The sequence below is a fragment of the Python bivittatus genome, unplaced genomic scaffold (genome assembly GCF_059951505.1).
Source record: "Python bivittatus isolate LINGU-HERP-01145 unplaced genomic scaffold, Pbiv_v1 ctg000480_np1212, whole genome shotgun sequence".
Taxonomy (NCBI): Eukaryota; Metazoa; Chordata; class Lepidosauria; order Squamata; family Pythonidae; genus Python; species Python bivittatus.
Window position 1 is genome coordinate 362015 of NW_028277075.1, and position 22753 is coordinate 384767.

Sequence of the window (22753 nt, forward strand, 5' to 3'; positions counted from 1 at the left end):
CCAAGTTCTCATATGATTTCTACCACTTCACAAGCATAAAGCAGTTGTTGGAAATCTTTATGTTTTTTGGGGGGGGGTAGAAATTTCTGGTGTAGAAATGTGTGCTCTGATTAATTCCAGATCTTTTGAAACTATGCTTTACATGTCTTTCATTCCCAGGTGCTGATATCAATACACAAGCTAGTGACAAAGCTTCTGCTCTCTATGAAGCTTCTAAAAATGGACATGAGAAGATTGTGGAGTTTCTCTTGTCTCAAGGTGCTGATGCTAACAAAACCAATAAGGATGGGTTCTTACCAATTCATGTGGCCTCCAAAAAGGGTTATTATGAGTAAGTTGCTTGCTTTATTTTTCAGTATGTTCGTCTGTTTAAACATATGAAAATTAATTATGCGTATACAGTAGGTTCAAATGAAAAGTCCGATTATTTTCACCTCAGAAGCTGACACAAATGAATTCAGTAACCATCCAAATCACAATTAATCAGGATGTGATAGACCATATACAACTTAGGATACCCAAAATAGCAAGAGAGAAAAAGATATTCAGAGTGTGACATAACTTTCTCTATCCCATATATACACTCTTATGCATGAAACTGTGGCTGCAGAGTTATTATGGTTATTTATTGTAAATTGGTAATATAAAACATAAGCACAAGAAAAGTTTCTGTCTCCAAGGTTCTTAAAAGCCAAAGTTTCCTTGTTAAGGTACAAGACAAGGAAGAGAAAGAAGTAAGACTAACAAAAGATTAATGTGAGCAAATGCAGTTGCCTAGATGTTCTAACAGTTGGTTAGATTAGGATCATGGGAAAAATGGGTTTTTAGGATGCTCGGTTATAGTTTGGTAACCAGGTTATATGGGTGCAGCTCAGTTGTCTAGATCAACTTCCCCATTTGAGACATGTGGTTTATAAAAATATTTGGAGCTGTTCTTCTGATGGTAATCTTTCAACTTATATTTGTCAATTCTGGCAGGTGGTAGACTTGATTACACGGAAAGATTTCTTGGTGTTTGATAGCTGGGTGGATAGTTTACTGAATTAGCTATATGTTTGGCCCTTTCCAAGTCAATGATTTATTTTTTAAAAATCCTAGTGATTACACTGCTTTAACAGTATTTTGCAAATTCATGCACTATGATTCAAAGCCCACTTCAGGTCATATTAGGAAGTCATCTAACCAGAGTGGTCTTGGACAAATCAGCATTGTGGAGTCCATATTTTTAATTTATTTTCGGCCATGCTGATTTTCAAAGCAAGTTACAAGTCACATTCACGGTACAGAGAAGTTTTAATTGCTCATAGTAACTGTTAGGGTTGTATAATGCTATGAATTTGATTTCAGAAAGGATTTAACATTGAATCTTTTGGGGATCAAATCTGAACCACACTACAATCCTAATAATGTATATGTCAGTAAGGGTGCATATTTTGGTGTGTTTCCTCAATTTAAGAGCTCTAGCCACAGTTACTAAACTAAACAGGTGAAGTAGAATGTTTCTTCCTGTTGTGGTAGACTTCCATTTACAGAATACTACTGTATTCTATGAAGAAGCAATTTAAAATATGAACCATACCTAAAGTCCAAAATGGTACAAGTCCATTCCACCAATTCATTCCCACCTTAACTCAGATGCAGCCCAGGGTAAAGCAGGAAGACAAATTTAAATGTTCACTTGGAACTGAATCCCATTACTTCCAACTGAAGTTAAATAAAATAATTCACTGGTCTGGTAGCCGCAAGGAAATAGCAAAAGGGGCATCATAAAGAAAATTTAGAATCACTGAATTTTAGAAGTGGAAGGACCCTTCATAATCATCTAGCAGTAAGACATTTTTTCAATACAATATTCTGACTTTTGCTTAAACAACTCCAGCAAAAGAGGTAAATCATCTATAGGTATGTTATTAATAGATTACTTGAAAATACTGAACAGGATGCAATGGATTTCACTTGATGAAATTATATGAAATAATGGCAATGCTATCCATTAAGTAAAATTATTGAAAGATTATTATTAGAATTAGGACATTGATCTACTCTACTTCAAAACAAAAAACAAAATGAAGTGGCCCAGAATTTTTGTCTGGTTAGCTTAGTGCTGATTAAGATCAATATACAAGTTCAGAATTAGGTTGAAATCTGACATTTTTAATATTTAAAAAGCAAGCATGTGTCAAAAACCCATGAAATGAAAGTATTAAGGAGCTTTCCTTCTGTAGCTGCTTGGACAAAATATTCATCCAAATGACAAGCTTTGCCCCCATATGTCCTTATGGGAAGGCTTACAATCTCATTGGCATTCTGAATAACAATACCCTTCACAGTGAACTTTCTTTGTAAGCATGGAAATTTAGTATATAATTCTGCAGGAATTTCATGCTTAGAATCACTGCCAGGTGATGAAATATCCATAACAACAACAAAACCCTCAAAAACAAAAACAAAAAAAATATTTTTTTAACCTCAATTTGCTTGGCTTTTGTTTAATGTAAATGATGCTACCACTATAAACCATGTGTTAGTACTATAAGTTGTCAACTCTATGACCTTAGCAATAGTGTGTTTAATTCATAAAGTCATAAATATTAATAGCTTAGAAGTGGTTATTATTGCAGTGCATTAATTCAAATGTGTTAGAATAATACAGGTTTTAGAAGTGTGGGGCCTTATAAGTGATGTCACGAACTGATCATTATGGAAAGGAGAAAAGACGACTAACAACTAAGCTGAGAATCAACATGGTCAAAGTTAAAAAGAGGAGTCATGCAATCATACCTAATAATTTTACCAACAATTCATATTATTGCTAAGTCTGTACTACGCTACACAGTTTTGTTTATTTAGTATTTAAATATTTGTAGCCCATGCACAAATCTAAGGATCTGAAGGATACAATCCATAAAATGCATAAGATAAAACAGTATCCTAAAATGTTAAAAGACCCCAATATTTAACACTTTAAAATAACAGTAACCTACTGTACCATGCTGTGATCACGTGGGAGGCTCTTGAAGTAATGAGATGCTGTCCCAGTGATGACAGATCGCAAGTGCTTGTGCACAGAGCTGGGCAACATTGATAAGCTAAGGCTGCTGACTGTATGCTGACTGCAGCTGGTTCTCACCTCAGGGCTGGTGGTGGAGCTCCTGAGAATTCTTCTTTTGGGTGATTTCAACCTTAATACCCTGGGAGAATGGTCTGGTGCAGCTTCATGGTTCACGGTCTCTGTGGTGACCATGGGCTTGTCATAGGTAATTGTGGTTCCAACTCATTTATTGATTTGATTTGATTTATAAGGCTGCCCACCTCACAATACAGTACTGCCTCTGGGCAGCTAACACAGCTTAAAAGACTCCAAGTATAAAAGAAAAAACACACAGTAAAGAAGCATACAATGGCAACCTAGGGCAACCAAGCAACAAATTGGCTGATAAATTAATAAAACCTCATGGGCTCAGCTAACCTCTCTACCCCCATGCCCGGGAACACATCCCGGTCTTGAAAGCTTTCCAAAAGGCCCGCAAGGTTGGGGCCAAGCTGATCTCAGGTGGTATAGTGTTCCAAAGGGCAGGTGCTGTGACTGAAAACACCCACTGTCTGGGTGCTGCTAGGTGACAATCTTTAGTCAAAAGCACAAACTAGATCTGGTCTTTACTTCTGTGCAGATTAGATGTGTTATGAATGGAGGATATTAACACCAGTTATTTGCTGTGATCAGATCACATCCTTGTTAAGCTGTGAATCTTAGATGCTCTGGCTCTCCACAAGAGCAGAAGACCAGTTAGAATGATTGGTCCAGGCACCAAATGAATCAAGGGTTTCAAAAAGTCTCTTACAGAATTTTCTGACAGTTGGCTGAGCATTTTGTCTTGCGCCTGGTCAATCCGCTTTCAGAAACAAACTGAAAAGTAGATGGAGAGAATCATAGTTTTATCGTGTTGGCCTTTCCACAAAATCTTTTTATGGTGTTCACCCCTCCATCCTAACTCATTTCAGTGTTTGCCAAATTGTAGTTTATATTTACATCCAAAAGACCGTAGCATTGTCTGTTTATTACAAGAACCCCTTTTAGAAATGAGTTTTATTAGAGGTCTCAAACACACATCAGGATTGTGCTTTTTCAGTGTTGCATAATTCAAGTGGTATTCTCAGGGTAGGCCTTTGGGCAGAAGTCTGGGCCTTACTTAACAAAATGAACAGAACGCCCTGATGCAGTAGTCCTGGTTTACACATTTGAAAAAAATACATAGACTTCTAAAACAAATAAATACATACCCAACTAACTGGAAACAAAGACTGCAGTGTCTCTTTAATTAAGCTGTTTAAATAGAATAATCTCAAACCATAACATTTTAATAAATCCCACTAGATTGTAAAATGACTAATGCTGATACTTCACATCTAAATCTTTTTAGCTGTGACTTTGCAGTTTTAAACTAATGAAATTTAGTAATGGTAGACAGTTGCCAGTTAAATAGCACACAGGTTTCCCATCTTCTAGGGAGCATTCCTTCTGTGTGAGATCAGTCTCTGCTCTGAATGCATGAATGTCCTCTTGAATCTTCTTTTGATGAAGCCATGTTATTTTAAGAAGATAAATAATGACAAGCGATCTGACATCTGTTATTCCTAAAACTTTTTCAGTAGTGATCTTGTATCAGCTATTTAAATATTCCTTTAACTGTTCATGCTGACCCATTTCATATCAAAGGCCTATCTGAAATTGCATTGTTCAAGGAAGTTTCAGATAAAACCATTCAGAATATCTACCTATCTTTTCCATTAGTGAGCTCTGTATATCTGTAGATCAGATGTGCTCCAAGAACATTGATTTTTGCAGTTCACATACTGAAAACACCTGCTCATACCTACTCTTCACTACAACCATGTTCATGCAGTCCAAGGAGAATGACAGAAAGAGATTACTATCTATTTTCCCCAAATACCCCACATAACTGGGGAGAGGAACTGCACCTTTCAGGTATCACCAAACCACAACTCCCATCATTCCTAAATATTGGCCACACTGCATAATACTGACAGGAGTTCACACCCACAAATAAATGGCCACAGGTAATGTACCCCTGCCAGAGGAGAATCATTTAAAAATCCTGTTCTGTCCCTTTAAGAAAGTACAGGACATAAGGGCTGGAAAACTAATGAACAGGGACTTGGAAATGTGGCTGGGACTGTGTACTGTAGTTTTATTCAACAAAATGATGTCATTGTTTGAAGCAACTAAAGTCTGTGCAATTATTTGCAAGTTACTATATAAATACATTATAAACCCTGAATATGAATATATGAATATATGTTATTTGGTGTATGTGACATCTAGATAGGTAGGTAGGTAGGTAGGTAGGTAGGTAGGTAGGTAGGTAGGTGGATGGATGGATGGATGGATGGATGGATGGATGGATGGATGGATGGGTGGGTGGGTGGATGGACGGACAGACAGACAGACAGACAGACAGACAGACAATCAGCCCAAATCAATCCACTGCAGGATAAAGGGCCCTTCCTTGAACTTTATCTATCATGCTGGTCCATAATCAGTAACTTTGATTATGTCTGTTTTAATTTCATTTCTGCCAGGATTGTGAAAATGCTACTCCCAGTAACAAGTCGTACTCGCATCAAGCGTAGTGGCATCAGCCCTCTGCATTTGGCAGCTGAGCGCAACCATGATGATGTCTTGGAAGAGCTGATTGATGCTGGCTTTGATGTAAATGCCACCCTCTCTTTTGAGCGTTCCCGACTCTATGAAGATAGGCGCACCAGTGTCCTCTATTTTGCAGTCATCAACAACAATGTATATGCCACTGAGTTGCTGCTTGAGGCTGGAGCTAATCCCAACGTTGACCTTATCAATCCATTGCTCATTTCCATCCGCCACGGCTGTTTGAAGACAATGAAATTACTTCTTGATTATGGAGCTAACATTAATACCTATGTTGCCTCTCACCCTACAACTTTCCCTGCTACCATAATGTTTTCAATGAAGTATCTTGTTCTGCTGAAATTTTTGATGGATCTGGGCTGTGATGCCAAATCCTGCTTTGTGTGTTGTTATGGGTGTGGCCCACATCCTCCTATTGATATTAGGAGGCACGGGTATAATGATCCTGAGGTGAATAACGAACGCAAAATTGTACAGGTAAAATTACTTTTATTATCTCATATTTCCTTTGGCATTTACAGGGATATATGGGGAGAAAAAGTAACTCACAGGTATGGAACATATTTTTTCTTAGAATGGCTACAAGTTCAAATTCTGGCTTCTCCAGTTTAAACAAAATCAACCAACCTTACTACCCAGCCCACAGGAATATCAGGTACTTTGCCTTTGGCGATGTCATCCAGCCCCCAGGCACCAAGCTTCTAGGTAGCTGCTGGGCAGCTGAATTAATCACAACATTAAGCGAGGACAGCAGGGAGGACAGCATTGTATAATGAAGCTTTGAAGACCATCAAGGGGAAAGAATACTTTATTTGCAGAGAAGGTAGCTGCAAAAACAAGACAGGAGACTAGAGTTGGAATTTCTCGAACTGGAACTGAACAAGCATTCAGAGTGTGGGGACTCCAGGATAGCTTGTATAGGCTGAGCTAAAACTTTTTTCCCATGTTCTCTTCAGACACATGCTGTTACTTTTAGCTTCTGTATTTTGTGTTTCCAAGCTTCCTTTTATACATATTCTACTTCCTACAAACATGTCTTTGCTTAGCAGAGAAAAATAGTGGTTACTATCATCCCAGATACAGTACTATGGTCCAAAAGACCCCTTACTATGATTAAAAAAAAAATAGAGGACTTGCCCTCCCTTCTCATATGGCAGATGGATAAACTTAGTATCGTCTCCATAATAAAAAATTATCAACTTAACTCAGTGAAATCTCACAGTATCTCACACAGAGCAAAATCAGAAAGAAATAGTCAATTACTACCGCTAGGTACCCAGCATATTAATTAATTTTATTGACATGTACATGGTTGTTTTAAGGTTTTTCATCTTAACGTCTTGTTTCTTTTATTCTTCTGCAAATTCTGGGGTTCCTCCAAGTCTTATGATATCTAATTTTGGTGGACATTTTGTTGCAGAAAGTCAGAGAATGAACATGTTCATACACTATATTTAGTGCATAGGTTATGACTTTTAGAGGTATTTTATTTGCCACTAGAGGGCATTTAAACTATTTTACAGAAAGTAAGAATTATTTCAACAGCATGTTCTTGCATTATTGTTCTCCTTTAAGCTAGTAACACTTGACACAACTACAAAATATTTATTTTACTTTCAGTGCAAACTGGTTGAAGTTTTTGTTAATATGGAAACAAACATTTCTTTTGATAGCTAGAAAAATGTATCTGGATGATGCTGGCATGTTAGAAGGCATATCATATTGGCATGTTAACAGTCATACTGCACAAAAATTGATCCTTTACAGACTTGCATTGGGTGCTATTATGGACACATGTAGGCATGAATATACAGCTAAAATAATATACAGTGCAGCCAAAAAAAAAGATGCTGTTCAATATTATTTTAGGGGGAGTAGACTTTAAGAAAAAAAACTTTAACCATCTGCAAAAAGCCCAATAAGGACTATGTCTGAAATTTGATCTATACAACTCCAGACCAAGGTAGCAGAATTCTGTGCTGAATAGCTTCCAGATTGCAGGCAGCATTCATCTTTGAATGCTGTGTATAAACATTTCTTCCCACATATAATAAACAAGTAGATAGGGGTAGAATTAAATTAATCCTTTCTTTCTGATATATTAATTTAATATATTAATTTTCTGTATGTAAGAAAGGATTTTTATTCAAGAAAGCATCCAAAACACAGTGTCCAATCCTAAATGGTAACATTAAATATTCTACTCTCTCCATTTCCTTTTGTAAATGTAGCTTGGTGTTCCTATGCTGATTTATATAGGAATCAGTAGATTTTAGCTTTTCCTGCAGAATGGTCATGAATGTTGTAACATTTCTTCATCTGAGGTTTTTGAAAATCTCCCACCTTTCTGTTGCCATGAAATAAATCAGTGACTAATGTTATCTTTTCCAAAGTAATAATAAAGAAATGACCTTCAAGGACAATAAACAGACTGCAGATGTGAATTCAGGCACATATTATACTTAATAATCCTCTGATTTATCCAGAGAACTGTTCTTACTTCAGTCACAAATATATTTCATTCTAATATTTTCTGAACAAAAAGAGATATAAATATATATGGAATAGCCTGAGGCTCTTCCATTTGGAATGTTATCTAAAAAACATGACCCATGTTCTTTCACTGGATCCACTCAACTAAACCATTTTAGAGAATTTTGGAGGAAAACAAAAGTGTGTATCTATATTTAGATAGAACTAGTGCACATTTACACTGAAGTTAGAAGAACCTAGTATTATCATACCCCTGAGATCCAGCTGGCCCTGATTCTGCTAGCATTCTAGAAAGCCTTAAAAACATGGCTGCTTCTGGGTGTGGGGGTTAGGTTAAGGTAGCTGGTGAGATAAGTATTGTTGTAGTGCTTGTTGTTGCCCTTGGTGGCCATCCTGTGTATATTCTCTGTATTTTTATTGTTACCATTATTGGCTTTTTTTTTGTTATTGATATTGCTTTGTTTCTATTGAGTTTTAATTTGATTAGCTACCCAGAGTTGCTGTTGCGAGATGGGCAGCCATATAAATTGATTACATAAATAAATGTTACATTTTTTTTAGACTTTTATGATGTATAACATACTAGAAATGTGGTAATCCCGCAGCTGACATGAGATAGCAAATGCTTTCCCCACTACTGGAATGAATGAATGAATGAATGAATGAATGAATGAATGAATGAATGAATGAATGAATGAATATATACTGTATGTATGTATGGTATAAATATAGTTCATTCTATCTACTTACACATATATTGAGAAAATAAATTACATTTCTGTGAAATAATTACACTTGAAACTGTGTTTTATACTGTGTTGTATTTTCTTATGCCTTTTGATCATCTATAGCACTGATTATATATAATTTATTCTTCCCTACCCACACCAGTTTTGTGAAATGGTTTCAACCCCAGAGATGAGTCGTTGGGCAGGCCCAATTATCGATGTCCTTTTGGATTATGTGGGCAATGTGCAACTTTGTTCCCGGCTGAAGGAACACCTTGACAGTTATGAAGATTGGTTCAACATTAAAATCAAAGCAGGTTAGTTACTATATGGGCTTGCACCTCTATTATTCAAGAATCAAATAAACCAGTAATATTTTGTAGTGCAACTCTTATCACTAAAATGCAGTGGCACTCTTACATATGAATAACAGCCAACTCATAAAAGTTATTATTATATAGGAAGAAATGTTCAAGCCTCTAAAATGTGTTGAGTGTTAGCTCAGTGACTCACAAGAATGCCGTTGGATAAGATACATTCTGATTGTCAGCAGATACCACATAATAGTTGTCTGTTCAGATTACTTTATTAATACATGGGTCATATTCAGTTTTGAATATTGTCTTACTAAGTTGAGATAAGCATAAGTTTTAACGATCCATATTTCTATTTAAAAATCCCTAGTTTTTTAAAGCATATTTGTGGTACAGTACCTTTGAAATAAATACACAAGTTTTAATGAAAAAAATGTTAGCTTGTAAAGAATTATTTTAGGCCAAAAGCAGTATAAAAATAATATGCTACTTGTTTGCTTACTTATTTTTTACTTATATACCTGACAATATTTTCTTATTTCCAGAACCACCAAGGCCACTTGCACACCTTTGTCGAATCAAAATTCGAATTGTGATTGGAAAGAACCGTCTTTCACTTATTGAAACTTTACCTCTGCCAAGAAGACTGATTCGCTATTTACAATATGATTATACCCAGTGATCTCAGGCGAACCTGACAATCAAACATTACATGGAGTGATAATTATATGTATGATAGAGCAAGGTGACATGATGGAAACAGACTGATATGATGGAAGAGAAAACTTGTTTTGGTATGTAAGAAGAAAAAATAAGGATTCCTGCAAGTTAAATCTTAGAATGAACTAATGCAACAGCATTTAGAGTATGGGAAAAAGCTGAAAAGATGAGAATAAAGCACACGGAGCAAATAGTGAAAGGGATATTATACTATCTTGCAAGGAAAAACACTCTTAATAGCTCAACATTTTAATACAACTCTTTACAAAATGCAGGGTGGGCAGAAAGTAGATCGTGATCTACCAATAAATCTCCAGGTGATCTGCATGTCACCAAGAGGTTCCAACTCTCACTGGTTTAGCAATGGTGACAAAAAACTTTTCCTCCTTAATTAAACTGCTAAAATAAATGTTTAAAAGCTTGGAAGAAAATAGGAGGTTTTTTGATGTGAAAGACCATATGCACAAACTCCAGTTCTACTACCAAAAAGAAATTCCTGGTCTGGGCATGTGTCCAGCAGTTCTAAACCTGCCTTCTTAATCTCTTATTTTGTACTTGATTCTGGTTGATGGACCTCACATTTCTAGTGAAAAATAAACACACATATTGTAAAACTAAATTATTCTTAACCAGATATAAGGAAGAGGTAGCAAAAGTTATATCTCTCCATATACATTCACATAGGTAAATGTAATGAATTATGCAGATGATCACACTGTAATCATTATTATAGTGACATCAACCAGTTCTTTCTGGTTGTAGCAATTATAGATATTGCTGCCAACTGTATAATATGCTGGATTACGTATTTGTTGACATAACTGGTCATCATGTTAACAGGCATTAGCAGGTTTACTCATTCATATTCAAATTTTGTTAATGGTCATGTAGCAAAACCATCTTGATGCAATGCAAAGATCAAAAGAAGTCCAGTAATGGTTAAATATCAGCATAAAATTTCAGTCTTTTGGTTGTGTTTTATTTTACTTCAGTTTGCTGGACTTACCCAGTATTTGGGTGTTCTATTCTATACCACATAGATTCATGTTTTTCCATCTAATTTAACATGCATTTGCCTTTTATTCTTATATAAAAGCTTTTAACACTATTTTTTGATCCCAGTTAAGAAATTTTGTAAATACTGGACTTCAAGAATTGAAAGATACCAAAGAATTTAACTTACAGGAAATAAGTACACAAGATTTAACTCAGAAGTATAGATCTGTATCATATTACATAAGTATACGTACATATATTAGTTATGAGGATTAATGTCACTGAGGCCCATGGTATTTAACCTTATTTTAGCAGCAATGAAGGGGAGAGTAGATTCAAATCCTGTGTTGCTTCAGAAAGACTTCAGAAGAAAATTCTTGACCTGCTATTGATGAAAAACAACGATAGTGAGTTGCATCATTGCAAAAACACTGGGTTTACTTCAGAATAAATAATTTGGCTTAACAGGGTTATGAATTGAGAATCCTATTGCTTAACTAGATGATGTCTAAACAACCTATGCTTTCATTAGAATAGTCTTAATGACCAATGACCTATATATAAGCAGTGATGTAGCAGCAGTATTTTTTTTTTTTTTAATGAAACTCTGGTTTGGTGGGATTGTATAATTTAAAGGAGGTAACTTAGTGACATTAAATTATTAGAAGAAAATTTTATCCTCATGGATGTTTATTGTAGATACCTTAAATTGGCATCCTCTTCACACTTAATAATTCCATGAGAAAGTATTCATCTTTCTAATTCAGATCACCTAAATGGGTCTCTGAAGTATATAAAAAGAGCTTCCATTGGTATAATTCATGTTTGTTTTAGAAGTGTGATAACAAGAACCTAAGGACACTGCAGCCAAGTTAACTCAAACAGATTTAAGCAGAGTTCATTATATGCATTTCAAGAGTGTTTTGCAGAAATGTCTGAAATAAACTGTAGGACACCTTGGAGATATAACTGTCTTGATATAAATAAGATTGCAGTTCTATGAATAACTTTTTAAAAAATGTTTGAATTGTTTTAATATGACTTGGTTGACCTATACAGTTTCACATTTTCTACAAGCTGAGAAATCTAGTTGACTCACTATTTTTAGGGAAATGTTCACTTGTCCAGTATATTGAAGAAAAAGAAGCATTAAAAAAAGGCTTTCTAGTTTTTCTCATACACAGATAACTTGTTAATCTGAATTCCTCACTCACATAACCAGAATTAACTCCAATGGATGATTAGATCTGCAAAATAAGCAAAAACTTAGCAGATTCAAGGATAGCTGTGGACATAGAATGAAGGGGAAATTATCCACTCAAAAGTCCTCTTGAGAGTTGTCTTTTCACTTCATTATTTTTTGCCATTTTTTAAAAAAAATACTCGGTTTACATTTATTTGCACATTCTGCACACTACCTCTCTTAATCATTTCACCCAATCCAGCAATAATTATCTGTACAGAAAAATTTTCATGCACAAAGCACAAAATGTTGGGCTGGGTTTGCAAAGGGCTGTTAGCTGAGTAATGCCTTAACAATGGGTTAACGTAGGTAAAACAATATGAATTACTCTGCTCAACTCTCTGTACAGTAGTCTGCTCCAGGGAAATACAAGTATAACAGTGGGTAAGTCGCTTTCTACTGCTCCAGTGATATCCTGATTTTTTAAAAAATTCACCAGTTATATCAAATCTGTACAAATTCTGCTGTTTTATACAAGTCTGAGAAGCTATAAAGACATGATTGTAAATCTTAAAGATAAGAATATTTAGGACTTTTAAATAAACCTCATAGCTCCAGTATGTAGCATGGTGGCATGCTTTAACTGATGGTGTTAATGACAGAAAGATCCTGTTATTACATATTACAAGGAAAATTTTAGGATTTTTGCAAAATATTCTATTACTATTACCTGTTTGATCTATTATTTTATAAATGTGTGTTTAAACTATGTCACAATGTACTTTTGAGATTTTTGTTTTGTTAACAATAGAGTTTTTTTTTAATAAACTGGAGATTAATGGGGGAGAGATCAGTGTGCCAATATTTTTAAAGCACTGCATTTTTAGGTGTTATTGTTTGCATTAAATCTGAGTAAAATTAATGGTGCTGTATTTCTATTTTTAAGTCTTATTTATAATACAGACAAAAATAAACACACCCACATACTTGTTAAGTGAAGTACATGTAGAAGGAGCGGGAAGGCCTAGATAAAGTTTAAGGCAGCATAATCTATGAGATCCCTGCAATGGAAACTGCATTTCTAGATACATTTGGCTACCATATTTGTCTAACTCTAATGTATAAACATAAGTTCAATTACATATATTTATCTGATATTGTGTAAATTTCATGAGTTCATAGAGTGCTACATGGGTTGCCTTCTCCAGTGATTTTATAAAGCAATGTGCTTGCAGAACTGCTTCTTTTATTACAGTGAGTAGGAAAATTCCTTAAGTAAATAAGGATGTTGAAATAAGGACACATTTATGTGTATACTGACACCCCTCTGCTCACTAATGCTTGATGGACCAAAAGTATATTGTTACAGATAATGTGGTAAATTTAAGCAGACATCAAAAGCCAGAATCCCAATCAGTGACATAGTATGGAACATGTCTCCCAACCTATCTTTTATTTTTCCCACACCCAACACATGCACGGCACTGAAATGCAAGCCCTCATGAACTCTAGAACCTTACAATAAGTTCCATTTTTACCAGCATATATGCCCATGTTGAAAGCCTGAAAGAAAGTGATCTTTTTTTCTAGTTTATTAAAACTTCATTGTCTAGTCCCATAGGGTTATTTTGACTCATCACAAATGACTAAAAGAGACTGTTTAAAGCATACATTTGCTTGCATAAAAAGGGCACAAAGAAAAATTTAAAAGATTAGTATCTTTACAATTGTTTTCATTTTAAATGTTTTTTGAAGGCATATTATTTGATATCTGTGTAGTCATAGAGGGAGACTATGGAATGTATAATTGTTTGCAAATAGAACAGAACAAATTTCTTGTAAACAAAATATCTAATGATGAAATAACTGGTTAAAGCCACAGCACAGCTGATCTTATTCTGTAAGTACAGTATATGCAGCTCTTGTTAATTTCTGTATGCCTTAGATTTGTGTTCATGAAATATACATGCACACTGGTAGTCCTCATTTAGCGACTGCCTCATACAGCGACTGTGTGCAGTTACAACAGTGATGGAAAAGTAACTTTGCAGCCAATCCTACATTTACGACCTTTGCAGGTCTGTAAAGCAAAGGAAAGTTGAAGTAAGATCATAAGGATAGTCATGGTTTCACTTAGCGATCGCTTCACTTAACAACTGAGATGCCAGCCCCAATTGTAGTTGTTAAATAAGCACTACCTGTATATGGTCTGATTCATATTTGGTTTTGCCACAATCTCCAGAAGATAATAAACTAAAGTGTAGGTATTCTCAAATAGTTCCTTGAAAGGGTAAGGCTAAAATCCCTAATTGTTTATTCCGTACCACTAAAATGTATAAATAATAATGTCATGATCTTCAGCACTACTATAAATGATTGCATCATACATGGGATGAGAGCAGTGCCAGGCTCCTTGCTTTTAAATGACCAAATTTTATAGAATCATTCAGCTGAAAACAACCAAGGCCATTTTTGCTAACAGGGCCTTCTATCCAGAATTAACAACAGATGGGTTATAGATGAAAAACAATTGATGCATTTTCACAGAAGGAGTAAAACAATTATTTTCTTTCTTCCTGAAAAGAAGACACTTTTCTACCTGAATGCATTTTAACAGTGGAGACTCAAAGGAAAAATTGTATGGGATTTATTTTTGTTTGTTGTAACAGTCTTAGTACTTACATGCCACGAAAAAAAAACACCACAGCATCCTTATTTACAAAAGTGTGCATTGCATTTTCTTACATGACCTTTTTAGCAGGTGCAGAAAAGAGGACCCCCCCCAAATAATTTCATATTCACAATTGTTATTAATTCTTCCTTTACTAACCCAGGCAGGTAGATTCTACTACCATTCTAAAATGTGGTTTATTTTTATTGTTATTATTATTATGCCACTCAATTTATCCTGCCCTTCTTTCAAGCAACTCGGAGTGGTGTACAGTTTAAATTCCACACATGCACACTTTGCCTTCACAACACACTTGCCAGGTAGATCAGATTTGGAGATGATAATTGGCCCAAGGTCACCTAGAGAACATATCTTAGCAGGAGTTTGGAAAAGTCATCACTGGGTTCAGTATGCTCTTTCACACTTTCCTAGCTTTTTGTGTTCCCTGATGTACCTCCAGAGCCAGGGGACCTGAGATTAAAGAGCAGATCAGCTATTTTTTCAAGCTCTGGAAGTAGCCTAAGGCACTCGGCTTTCTTTCAGAATCAGCACTGCCAGTGACCTGGGCAGGGCAACGATTGAGAGGTGATGCCCTTGGAAGTTGAGGGGAGGCTGCCAAGCCTAAAGGTATCCGAAGACACTAAAGATGAGGGGCGGTGCGGCGGGCTTGGTGGGGATGGGCTTCCACACTACAGGCCGATACACTTTCTGCCCTGCCTGGCAGAAGGCCTCGCCCTCCGTCGGGGAAGGCGCATCTTTCCGCCACAACCCCAAAGCCGGGAAGGGGGCCGCGGGGGGCAGGGCGGCAGGGCGTGGGGGTGGGTAGACGCCGGGGGAAGCCTGGAGCCCGTGGTACTGAAATGGACAGCAGCTCCAGGCCCTCAGCCCCTTGGCGGCCTCGGCCTCTGGCCTGCGCGGGGGGCTCTCGAGGACCGTGCCAGTCCCGCCGCTGTCGAGGCCTGTTTTGTTTTTCTTTCCCTCGTAAGGAGGCAGGTCTTTGGAGGAGGACGAGGGCGAGGAGGAAGAAGAGGGCGACGAGGAAACCCCCACTGGAAAGATCACGCCACTTACAACACCCGGGGAGCCCGGAGCGGGCCGGGGTTCTTCCCAAAAGGAGGCGGGCAGTTGCCTTTTCCTCATGGGCACTTGGTCGGGCCTGGCGCCTGCCTCCGGGGTCTCTTGCTGCTGCTCCTCATCGCCGAGGCGCTCTGGGGCCCTGGAGGCCTTGTCGCCCTTGGCCGTCCCGGGGGCGGCGTGGCCTCGGCCTACAGAGCTCTCGGGGCCGTCGGCGACGCTCAGGCCTCGCGCCCTCCCTTCAGGCGCTCTCCGCTCCCGGGCGGGAGGCAGTTGCGGCTGCAGGTGGTGGTGGCAGCGAGGCAGGCGGGAATATTTCTGGGAGAAGCGCTTCAGCTGCTTCTGCAGGTATTTCCTATGGTCCACGGATCGGCGGCAGGGGGCTGACTTGTCCAGGGCGGCCTTGATATCGCTCGAGGCCAAGTTGACGAAGTTGAGGAGGGTTTTCACCTCGCTATCTGCGGAAGCCATCGCTCACCCCGGCCACGAATACGAAAAGGGCCCGTCCATGAAAGAGTTGGCTCCCTGAGAGCCGGCACGCGCCTGGGCCAGGCTAACCCGAGCGACGGTCGGTTCGTGTAGGCTAAATTGGACGACGGGGAAGGTTTATCCTTGGCAGAAACATCGTGCCGTTTTTCCCAGGCGGAAAATGGGTGACAAAGACAGGTAGGTAGGCACGCACGTGCATTTCACTCAGATTGTGCTTTCACACCATACTGAATGCCTCCAAAAGATCAAAATGCGCTGCATCTTCCCCAGCTTGATTTTCTCTGGTAAGGAAAAAAAATGGGAAAAGCAATCAGGAATCATTGGAAGGGTACAGATAAAAAATAGTCATGGCTGGACTTCCCATGAAATGAGAGGATGAGGCAGAGTGAATGCCTGATAAAGACCTTGTCTAGAAGTATCTATTGTTAGGGATGCAAATGCCTTTTTGAATCTTTCGGTGCATGTGTTTGCCTCCAGTAATGCTGAAGTGGCTAACTCTGTGCTTTTGATCTTATAAAAGTTATAGTATAGTACATTTTAAAGTCCTTAAAAAGTTTTTTTTTATTGTTCACACAGTGTTACATTCAGTTTAACCACAGTGTAAATGCAGTATAAAAAAAGCCCCTTCCACACTCTATCCTCTCATTATTGACATTCCACATGTTTAGATAAATAGGGCAACAAAGACCAAAATGCATTTTTACTGTCACACATGACAATACCTGAAGAAATAACACATTTCTTTTCACACATCTGTAATGATCATATCCATATAATACTCAGCTCTGCACAAACATACACAATTTTAACACCATCAATTACAGTTTCACATATACCCTCAAAACTCTTCTAACTTAGTAGTGCAATTGTATAAACTATTATGTATTCAGTGGATCCAGGTAAGCATGTCTAGGATTTCAGTCTTTAGATGCCTAAATATTCTCATTCTCTTACTCTGTCTTTCTCTCACACATTCAATATACACACACATACACTCGAAAATATACTGGTCACAAAGGCAAACCTGCAGAAGTGAGACAAACATTTGGTTCAAATAATTAATGTATTCAGTATAGACATTGTCTCAAATGCTTTCCTCTCCTGCAGGATCATGATCTCTCCAAAGATCTTGCAGTACTGTATGCATATTTCTTTACAGTTATCCTACAAATTTACAGCTTAACAATGCAATTATATCATATGTACAGTCATTAATATATCAATACCTCAGTATATTCTGTTTCCCTTATTCCAGTCTTATATTTGCTATGACTGTGGCCCCACTACTTAATCTTACTAGACAGGTAGCATTTAACCTTTGAGTAGATATCTATGCATCACTTTCATGGCACTCCAAGTTAAATTACACCCTTCCCAGCAAGATTATCTCTTAAACATTGAGTGTTACTGTAACTCTGTGGTAGAGAAGAAGCAGCTCACCAGCTAATCTTGTTACATAGGTTAGATACTACCAACCTTTAGAGAAGCAGCCGGACCCTGTGAGTGTTTTGCAGCACTTGAGTAAGCTGAATGAATATCAAGCCCTTCTAGTTAGGAGGCTTTCTCAGGCCAATCAGAAGCCACTTTGACAAATACAAAGCATCCCAATCAGGCATTAGGCTCCCTGTTCTCACATTCTTTGCCATCACAAATTGTCACCATGGGGACAGCCACAGAAAGACAGCTAATAAATACGATCATTTCCCTGTGATTCCTACCATTCTTTCTGTTCCAGCCCCCTCCCCCTTTTTTTTTTAAACACAATCAAACATGATATGCTGAGGATGAGTAAAGAAAGCTTGTTGAGGCTCTTTTCTCTAAACTACTCCAAAGCTGTCTGAAGACTGGCAGTAACCATGCTTGAGTAACACTGGACAATGCTAGTTTGGAAGACCTGGCTAGCCTACTTTTTAAACTGTTCTTGATCAGGCCTTTTTCCCCACTTAAAGGGAGGGTGATGTCAGAAAAAGGTAAGAAAAGAACAAATCTCTAAAGAGATGTGCAGATATCCATGGAAAAGGAGCTTGAGCGCTCAAGAATCTTGTCTTTATGTTTGCCCCCTCAATTGAGCCACACAAAAGCTGAATTACCCATTCAAACTACCCTGACAAAAGGATGGAGTTGGATAGTACTCTTGCATCTGTAGTCAAACAGTTAGAGACTTAAATCGAGTCGTCATGATGGAGAAAGAGTTAGACAAAGCCCATAGAATTGCCATCAGCAAACATTTTCCTGTGTCATATTAGTGGGTCTCCATGACTCCCCCTGGCCTGGGGACAATAGCACAAGTTTGCACACTCGACTACTGTCACCCTGCCAACGCTGGCAATGAGCAGAAACAGGACAATCCTTTAAGGGGAAAGCATGCCCACTGCAGGGAAGGTAAGAAGAGAGGGAAGAAAAGCATGTGAAATGCTAATTGAGCTGCTTCCTTTATTGATTCAGAGTTATGTGAGTCCTCATCCTCCTTGCAGAGTTGTCCTTAGGGGTGGCAATAACTTAATAGCATGCTAAAGCGTTGAGTCCCACACTGTGGGTTATCCCCACAGAGGTCTTTAAGAATAGGAAAGGAGAGGGAGAATTGCCCTGAGTGAATTTCAGAAATGCTAGACATTCAGGAATAAAGCCAACTAGCAATGCAGTATATCCAGTCACAACCAAGGTTGGAGCAGATACAAGTCCAGTTGTTGCCAATTTTAGCACAAACACTGGAACTTCTGCATAAATATAGTTAAATTCTAGTTCTAGAAAGGTCATCCCTTTCAAGGCAATCACTTGTCAGTTCATATTTCTACAGGAAAAAAACTAGACTGAATATTGAAATGATATCTTGGAAGAACACTGACACAACAACAACAAGAACAGCAGCAAGATCCTATCCTTATTTATTGACAAGTAAATCTCACTGACATATGTGGGACTTATTTCTAAAGAATCAGACACTGAATTGCAATACTAGATTTTGTAAACAGCTAAGCAAATAAAGTGACCCTTAGGGTATGTATAATTTTGGATGTTTAAAATCTATCGTAATTCTGTAAGTACAAGTATTTCACTGATTTATATATTCCTCCTTAGAAGACTGTCTTACTGTAAAATAGCTTGCAATTTGAATAGTCTAAAGTAAATTAAGAATCAACAGACAAAATAATTTTGAAATGTTAAGAAACTGTGCATTGACATGCTGATCTAAGATTGGCACTAAAAATACATTTCATTTCTCTGCTTACCAGGAAGAAAAATAACCTGAATAATTTCAAACAACTTCAGTTGTTATTTGAATGTTTTAAAAATTTTTCTCAGATCCCTTTATTTTTGTAAAAACATATCCCAAAAGAATTTTAAAAGTTACATAATGTATCTGTGAATGCTGTTTCAATCAGATGTTTTATGAGAAAAAAATCAAAGTCCTTAAGATCCTTTGTAGTGTCTTTGCAGATAATTAAAATAATACTAATGAAGATCATCAGATAAGGGTTGGTGATTGCTGGCTGTACATTCTTTGCAACAGAATCTCTGTGATAATAAAACTCTCTGGTAAATAATCTGATTTCTGTGAAACTCAGGAAAACTCTACACAAAAATAACAGGTTATTTCTTTTAGTGCTGATTGAAAGTTGTGTAAAAGCTATATGACTGGAACATTTCTGCAATCAGGCAGCTGCCAACATAGCAGCTGGTAGAATAGATTTTGGAAGTCACAGTAACTTGAATAAATACAGATTGCACCAAACTATGCTGGAAACAAATTGCCAGTAGTTTCATTCATTAATTACAAGAACTTTTCTATTTCTGCAGCGTAAACCAGATATTGGTGGTGGTTGTAGTAGTAGTAGTTGTTGTTAATCTGAATGTGGTGGAAGAAAGCTAACAAGTTTTAAAGGACTTTAAATAAGGAAAAATCCATTCTTAAAATCAGATTTTCTGCAATCTTTTCAGCATTTTTTTCACCACCAGTGACCCCCAGATGGAAGATGTAGTTCAGTCAAACAGATGCTTATTTTTGCAGACTTGCTTCAAAGCAGTCTTTCTCAAATTTGCCCAGAAGCTTATCTAGCTACTGCAAAAATATAGGCAATAGATTTATTTGTCCTTTCTCTCCCAGAGAGAGCATCAATAGACATGTCTTGGCTACTTGCTTTTGCCTTGGCAGATGCAGGAAACTAAGTATTTTAATAGTGGAGGGCCTCTTTTACCGTTCATATTGCAAACAGAGAGACAACAAGCCCTTTGGAGAAAGTGACTGAGATACATAACTATGTGTACATGTGTGTAAAAACTATGAACTGTAGGGGTTTTGTAAATTTTTTTGAGGCTAGTTTTAGTCTCAGGTCTCTAGTTACCCATCCTTAGATCCCGTCAGACTTTTTTTTCCAAATGCTGGTTAAATTTTGTTATATTAAATTATTTACTATTTACATATATAACAAGCTGATATAAACAAGTTTCCAAGTATTATAGACATAAAAATAATAATAACAATAGGAAATCTTAAAATATAGCAATGATTGAAATATACCAGAAACAAAGAAAACAGAAAACACCAAGTCAGCCTAATAAAATACAATAAATTAGTAACTAAAAAGGATATAGAAAATTTTATTTGTTTGCTTAGTTGTTTGTTTTCTTACTTTAATTTTTATATTATTTCAATCTGACTCTTATTGGGTTCATTTTTAAAAAAAAAAAATAGATTGAAAAAGTACAAAAAATTAAAACAGATTCAGAAGCCATGGGACAGCAGAAAAAAAATTGTGGATCATGGAAGACAAATAATACTGGAGCCAAGCGAATGTCCTGAAACAAGGACCATTCTCTCAAGGAGTCACCAGTCTCATAGACTTCTCTCTAAGAGCCTCCCTCCAGACTTCATGCAAGAGATACTTAGACAAGGATCTTTGCAGGTATTAGCATAATAAATTTACACCACTTGGTTTCACTTAAAACTCTCACTGCCATTTTACATACCAGTTTTAGTTTCTGGACTTTTTTGAAAAGTAGCCCCATGTACTTCATGTTACAGTAATCCAGAAAGGAATAAAGAGAGATTGACAGTGCCAAAGTACTCACTCTGGAATGTTAAAAACTATGTTGCAACCTTTTTGATAAAACCTTCAGTCTGATTCCATTGGCTCAACTGGAGCTTACTTCTTTCGTATATGCTTTGTTTCTCTCCCAAAGTTCTCCAGTGCTTAATAAATCTTAACTATTATACTAAAAACAGCATGTCTGCCAAACACTGAAACCCCACAGCTCTATCTGTCTAGTTAACCATTCAGTAGGATTATTGTTGATGCATTTTGTCTACTGCCCTCCAGAGATATTATAATTTTTAGCCATCTTTACCTAGTACTATTATACTCTGCATCTGAGAATCTATTGGCCCAGTGCTACAGCATATGCCACTTAGAGTCAGATGACTGAAGTAGCATTAAAACACTCATGATCAGTAAAACAAATATTTAAATCAACCATCATTATTGTCTTTGTAGCTTCCTTTGGAAAACCTGCAACCTGGAAACTGTGAAGGAGCACAGTAGTACTCAGTATTTCCCTGTCCAGCATCACTTGGCTATGCTTCTGTATTCTCATTATTTCAGATCTTAATATGCATTTTAAGACCTCCTTATTCCAGTATTATTTCTCTGTTTCTTAACTGAAATCACTTGGGTATACCAAGAACTCATACACAGTAATTCATATTTCTTAAGGGATTTTATAGAAATAAAAATACAAACTCACACTGACTGAAGAGCAGAAAACGTATTTAAAGAATAAGTAACTCAGTTACTGAATTTATGATTTAAAAAAACAAACAATAGTAATCATGGCCATGAGAAAAAAAATCCATAGATGCAATACCTTTATTAGACCAACTATTTACAATAATTGCAAATTTAATGAGTTTCCAAGTAATCTTTATTAGAAAGTTGATTAGAATTGAATGTCTCAATTTTAATATATTTCAAGGGTAATATACAACATGAGTACATGAGAATTGAGGAATAGAGTAAAATATCATCTAGGCATGGTAGGCAACCTGTGATATTCCAAATATTACTGAACTACAGCTCTTGGCATTGATAGGAAACATGCCATCTGTGAGGATTGTGAGCGATACTGCTAGTTGTAGTTGAACATCTTCTAGAGTGCCATATTTGAAGTCATCATATCAATGATGTCTAACAATTCTGACTCACACAAGTCAACCCCAAGATTCAATTCCTTCACAACGCTGACCTTAGTAAAATTATTTGTAATTATATAAGTGGGATACAAAGCAGTAAGAAAAAACTACAAGGACAGTTCACTATGCCAGTTTACGCCTGACTGTGAGGATGAGATTGTACTTGGGGTGGTAGGAAGACATAGTACCAGAACATCAGCATGCATGTTTTT

General features: G+C 37.0%; 2 protein-coding genes across 3 annotated transcripts in view; one reads left to right on the forward strand and one right to left on the reverse strand.

Annotated features, from left to right (window-relative positions):
• Positions 1-13052, forward strand: part of ASB2 (ankyrin repeat and SOCS box containing 2) — a 43347-nt gene extending 30295 nt beyond the window's left edge. For both annotated transcript variants that reach the window (XM_088145205.1, XM_007437016.3), the window contains exons 7-10: positions 160-331; positions 5602-6163; positions 9071-9224; positions 9767-13052. In XM_088145205.1, the coding sequence (XP_088001331.1) occupies positions 160-331; positions 5602-6163; positions 9071-9224; positions 9767-9903 (1025 nt within the window). In that variant the 3' untranslated portion in view covers positions 9904-13052. The remainder of the gene's footprint in view (positions 1-159; positions 332-5601; positions 6164-9070; positions 9225-9766) is intronic.
• A 1762-nt stretch (positions 13053-14814) lies between these two features.
• The window catches only part of FAM181A (family with sequence similarity 181 member A), an 83434-nt gene continuing 75495 nt past the window's right edge, over positions 14815-22753 (reverse strand). The window contains exon 2 of the mRNA XM_088145210.1: positions 14815-16635. Coding sequence (XP_088001336.1) covers positions 15413-16336 — 924 coding nt within the window. The 5' untranslated portion in view covers positions 16337-16635 and the 3' untranslated portion in view covers positions 14815-15412. The remainder of the gene's footprint in view (positions 16636-22753) is intronic.